We start from the raw sequence: 6,025 nt of genomic DNA on the forward strand, positions 1-6,025 counted from the left end.
AAAGATGATTGATGGTTTATATAGTTAGGTATTCAAAGTGTGTGGTGCTCTATAGAGACTACAACTGCTCTGTATTTTATACAACTGCTCTTTATATATTTAGGAAAAATAATTAGAAAGTACATGTTAATTTCTTGTCATATCTTTCTTCATGTTTAACATTATATTTTATACTCAATCTTGTTGGAATCAAAATGACTTTCATGATATATTTTCTTCTTAATCATCATGATCACCAATTTTTTATTTACTCTGTTGCTATATTTTATTAGCATGTTAAAGTGAGAAAAAAACTTTAAATATTACTGTGTCCATATTTTTTGGTTGCATCATTGTATAACTTATTTTTTGGAGAAATTATAGTAGTTATAGTGTGTGGTGCCACTATTGTTGGATAAAGCACATAATTCTTATTTAGAGCATGTATTTATTGTTACTTCTATAGAGTTATATTTTTATATCAACCACGAGGATTAAATAATAATAGGTTTATAAATACCATATTACATACACATAAACTCTTATTTGAGTGGTAAATATTAATAGGTTTATTTCAAATTTCTACTGTATTAGTGATAAATATGAATATTGTATTTGATGACTAGAATGACATCTAAAAAAATTGTGAAAAGTTTAGAGAAGGATAGAAAAGTTGTTGCAAAATGGGGGGATGACAGTAAAATAGAAAATTTGCTGAAAATTTGCATTGAAGAAATAGAAGCGGGTAATAGGCCAACTACCCACTTCAGTAAAGAAGGATGGAAGAATATTACTGAAAAATTTCAAAAGAAATCCGTTTATGCTTATGATCGCACTCAACTAAAAAATAGATGGGATACATTGAAAAGAGAGTTTTCATCATTTGTGAAGTTAGTGGATAAGAAACGGGAGTAGGATGGGATCATGAAAAGAAAACTATCATGGCTGACGATGATTGGTGGGCTGAAAAGAGTAAGGTACGGTTCTGTCGATGTATACTAGACTAGTATTTAATTAATTGCATGAATTTTTTCATGATATATGTTTTGAATGTTTATTTATTTTTCAGGAGGATCAAGATATTTTGAAATGGAAACATGGAGGACCTAAGTTTATTGACTTGCTAGATAAATGTTTCAAGGGTGCCATAGCTACTGGATTCTCCCTTTGCAAACCATATGAAGATCAATTACCATGTGAAGGATCATAATCTGTTTTTGAAGACGGTCGTGAGAATAACACAATTACCGAGGATGAAGGAGATGCAAATAATTTTGATGTTGGAAATGAAGTACAACCCAACCCAACACCAAGTTCTTCCAAAAAGAGAAAGATTTTAGGGAAAGGAGAGAAAATCGGGGCAATAGAGAAACTTCAACGATCTCTTGATTGTATATTCGATGGGTTTGGGTCAAGCCAACAAGGACTCCTAGAAGATAACATTAGTTATGCTAAATGTTTGAAAATGTTGGATGAAATCCCATCCTTGGTAAAAGGATCACATTTACACTTTAAGGCTGTTAGAATCCTTGCCAATAAAGAAAATAGGACAATATTTTCTTACTTCATGAATACCTCCACTGTCGATATGGCGCTTGATTGGATAAACACTTGTCCTGAAAAAAAATATTCGTGTGATCGTTGATAGGATTGCATGCTTCTTAGAAAAAAAAACCATTAACAGTTTGAACCATTATGTTTTTATTAGCTTGATGTAATATGATATTTGTCATAATTACTTTGTTATTTTGATACCAAATGAAATTTCATTATTGACTTGTTAGAATATGTGATTTTGGATTCTTAAATGTCATTCTTGTGTTCTTACTTTCTTGCTTTAAGAATTTAAGGTGTCATGATCTTTAACTATCCAAACATTTATAATTTTACATTTTTGTGTAACAGGATGGGTGACAATTCAAATAAGAGTTTGGGTGAGAGTTCAGATGATAGTTCATATGAGAGTGACAATACTTCTGAAATAGATATTGAAGTCCCACAGGTTAATAGAAGTCAATATCATATTGCAATGGTGATGGCTTCTTTTATGATTACAAACCATGTTTTGAAATACATTGTCAAAGAAAAGAAAACTACGTCAATTCTCTCCGGCCAACTATGGTTTATAGAGTTGATAACAGGAAATGATAACAGGTTTTTTGAGCAACTTCGAATGAGGAAACAAGTCTTTCAGAATTTGGTATGCGAGTTAACTAATAATTGTGGATTGACACCTGCTAAACACATTGGAGTTGAGGAAAGTGTTGGGATATTCTTATATATGATAGGGCAACCTTCCTCATATAGAAATGCCCAAGAGCGATTTCAACATTCTAGTGAGACCATTCATAAACATTTCAACAAAGTTGTAGAAGTTGTATGCAAGTTAGGGAAAAAAAGTCATAAAACATGTTGATCTTGTTGACTCTTCTCAATATATCAGAGATGATAATCGATATTGGCCTTACTTCAAAGACTGTATAGGGGAAATAGATGGCACACATATTAAAATACATGTCCCAACAGAGAAACAAAAACCGTTTTTCAATAGGAAAGGACATACAAGTACTAATATGATGGTTGTGTGTGACTTCAATATGTGCTTTGCTTTTGCATTGTATGGATGAGAAGGATCTGTTCATGATGCAAATATTCTTATGAATACTCTTCGTAAACCCAATTTACGATTTCCTTATCCCATAGAAGGTTAGTTTTTGGTACTTCAAATATTTTATTAGTATAATTAATATTTTTATATATATTTTGTTTATATATACAGGTAAATACTATCTTGTAGATTCAGGATACCCGTCACTTAAAGGTTTCTTGGCACCATACAAGAATGCAAGGTATCATCTTACACATTTTAGACTTGCTCCAGGATTGAGATCAAGAAATGAATATTTTAATTATTATCATTCTAGTTTGAGAAGTGTGATTGAAAGAACTTTTGGTGTGGTAAAAGCAAGATGGAAAGTATTACAAGAAATGCCTAATTTCAAGCTTCAAACTCAAATGGCTATTATTTGGGCTTGTTTTGCACTTCATAACTTTTTAAGAAGAACAGACTCAAGTGACTTGGATATTCTTGAAAGTTTAGAGAACATCAATGGTTTACAAGACAATGAGCAAGATTTACATGAAGGAGAGGGAAATGGTGTACCTACTCATGGTGAATGGCAAGCTCCAACTCAAGCTGATGCTATATATATTGAAGAAATAAGAAACACTATCAGAGACCAATTGCCAAGAAACATGGGACGATAACAACAATAACTTTATTTTTATGTTTGATGGCTTTAGAAAAATTAGAATGAGACTTAAAAAAAATGTAGTTTTATTTTTATGTTTGATGACTATAAAAAAACTAGAATGAGTCTTTAAAAAGATGTAGTTTTATTTTTATGTGTTTGTTTTATATTACTTTAAAAATATTTCTATGGAGAAACTAGCATTAGAGGTCTTATCCCACATATATATATATATATATATATATATATATATATATATATATATATATATATATATATATATATATATATATATATATATATATAATATTGTTATTTAAAAGCGTTATTAATTTTTAATCGTAAAGTAACAGAAATATTTTTAAAAATTATATAACAATTATTAATTCATTATCATGTATAATCATCTATTCATAATAATTAACACTAATTTGTATGTCCTTTTTAGTAATTTATATTAAAAAAATCATTTTTACGTTTAAATTGCCAAAAAAAAATGATTTGAAAAAAAAAGATTTTTATGAAAGAAAACAAACACAAATTAACTTCTACTTTTTTAAAAACATCTCTAAAAAAAACCTCTAGGTTTAAAAAAAAAACGATTTTATTTAATAAAAAACAAACGGGCCCATAATACAGTCCATTTGTCTCTTTTACATAAGTTTACTGTAGCAGAAAAAAAAACCTAATTCTATCAGCAATTTAAAAAATATAATATAATAAGGCCTAAACCCGAAAACAACTAAACAAACACAATTCTCGTGTATGAGGTTCCTCTCATATCAGCTACATATGTGTTAAAGACCTTCATGGGGCAATGATCAAGAATAGAGTACCCAAAACTTTGCATAGCGCATAACTTTGCTCATTCATCCACACATTTTTTCTTTTACCTACACACTTGAACTATATGATGCTCTTCCACTTTGCTCAAGTCTAATTTGATGTGTTTAAGAATGTTGCTACCTCTCCCCATAAAGTGATTTTCCTTTGTGATTGCTTCCATGAATTCTTTGGAATCCTTTTGTATGCAGTGGCGGAGCCAGATAAAAATTTTTGGGATGACCGCTAACGTAAAATAAAGATTATAAATAAAATGTAAATAGTATTTTAAATAAAACATTAAAGTTAAAATTAATACAAAGTTAATTACTAAAAATGTAAATTACATGACTTAAAACTACCTTAAAGTAATGCTTTACGTGTTCCGAGTGACTTGAAATCGTCAATAATTGACTCCGAACTAATGCTTGCACTAATCTCCCTTTCAATATATACTATCATGCTATCTCCAAGAAACCCATCATCCATCTTGTTTCTCAACTTAGTCTTAATAATTTTCATTGTTGAAAAAGACCTCTCAGTTGTGGCCGTAGAAATGGGAAGAGTCATGATAAGACGAAGTAGTCTATCAATCAAGAAGTAAGTTTCAGCCTGTCCAGATGCAACCAAACATGAACATAGTTCTTGAATAGTTTATAAATTATTCAAATTTGATGCTTGAAGAGCAACAAATAGAAAATGTTGGAGTTGAAATTGCAAATTATTCTTCTCTTGATCACTAAAATCCATATGATAATATTTTTCAACTAAAGAACAAATAGTATCAATACTAAAAGCTTAATATCCATCCTTAGGAGATAAAGAACAAGAAAGAGTTAACAACTTCATTGTCTGCTCACTGAATCTGCTATTCAACTCTTGTAACTGTTTGTCAATGGTAGTGAAAAAGATTTCAACTTTAAAGTAATGTTGAATTGTGACTTGATTCTCTTCAAGACGGGAGCGTCCAGATCTTGTTGTTGAATGAACATCATTAAGATCAGAAATCTCAATACCATGTTTTTCACAAAAAGATACCACTTTAGTAAACAATATATCCCAACCATTTTCTCTCAAACCTTGAATAAGATGTTTTGTTGAATGAACCAAGTTCATAGTATTAACTACATCTTGATTTTTTTTTATAAGGCTTGACAAAACATATCTGTTATTCCCATGATTTCTTTCATCAAGTGCAAAATAAATATAAAATCAAATGCCTTAAAGTAATTGTAACAACTATCTACATCCCCACGTGTAGAATAACTCCCTCTATCTTTTGCAATTTTTTTTAAAACTAAACAAGTTGCTTCATACATGTTTATCAAGCTAGAAATTGAATCGTAATGTGATCCCCAACGAGTATCTCCTGCTCGTTTCAATGTACCAACTTGATTTGCACCTTTACCAGTTAGAATCTCATCAATCTCTAACAAATAAGCAATTTCTTCTAATTGGGCAGCTTGTAACTCATCATGACGCTTTGTAGAAGAACAAACAACATTCACAACAAAGATCAGCTTCTCAAAAAATTTATGAACATGTTTGACTTCTCTTGATGATGTAACTAATGCAAGTTGCAATCGATGAGCAAAATAATGAACATAGTATGCATAAGGACAATCCTTCATAAAGAGGGCTTGTAAACCATTCCATTCTCCTCTCATATTGCTAGCACCATCATACCCTTGGCCACGAATGTTAGAAACATCAAGGTTATGTCGAGAAAGTATATCACATATTGCTTCCTTAAGAGTTAAAGATGTGGTGTCTTTAACATGTGCCACATAAAAAAATCTCTCTTGTATTAAACCAACTTTATCAACAGATCTTAATACAAAAGCCATTTGTTCCTTTTTTGACTCATCACGAGCTTCATCAACAACGATACAAAATTTGGAATCACCAATTTCCTCACGAATACTCTTTTTCACCCTACTAGAAAGAATTTGCAAGAGCTTTTTTTGAATTTG

General features: G+C 30.5%; 1 protein-coding gene across 1 annotated transcript; it reads left to right on the top strand.

Moving 5' to 3' along the window:
* The first annotated feature begins 920 nt into the window (after positions 1 to 920).
* On the top strand, positions 921 to 3,246 carry LOC127095696 (uncharacterized). The gene is made up of 7 exons (XM_051034349.1): positions 921 to 956; positions 1,049 to 1,121; positions 1,203 to 1,383; positions 1,885 to 2,133; positions 2,423 to 2,544; positions 2,611 to 2,685; positions 2,759 to 3,246. The coding sequence occupies exons 1-7, from the start codon at positions 921 to 923 to the stop codon at positions 3,244 to 3,246; spliced, it is 1,224 nt and encodes a 407-aa protein (XP_050890306.1).
* The last annotated feature ends 2,779 nt before the right edge of the window (positions 3,247 to 6,025 follow it).

This window comes from Lathyrus oleraceus, chromosome 1 (genome assembly GCF_024323335.1).
Source record: "Lathyrus oleraceus cultivar Zhongwan6 chromosome 1, CAAS_Psat_ZW6_1.0, whole genome shotgun sequence".
Classification (NCBI taxonomy): Eukaryota; Viridiplantae; Streptophyta; class Magnoliopsida; order Fabales; family Fabaceae; genus Lathyrus; species Lathyrus oleraceus.

Coding starts and splice junctions, on each gene's coding strand:
- LOC127095696 (XM_051034349.1), top strand. CDS start 921: ATGGCTGACGATGATTGGTGGGCTGAAAAGAGTAAG. Junction 2,545..2,610: donor CAATAGGAAAGGACATACAA/GTACTAATATGA, acceptor ATGGATGAGAAG/GATCTGTTCATGATGCAAAT. Junction 2,686..2,758: donor ATTTCCTTATCCCATAGAAG/GTTAGTTTTTGG, acceptor TTATATATACAG/GTAAATACTATCTTGTAGAT.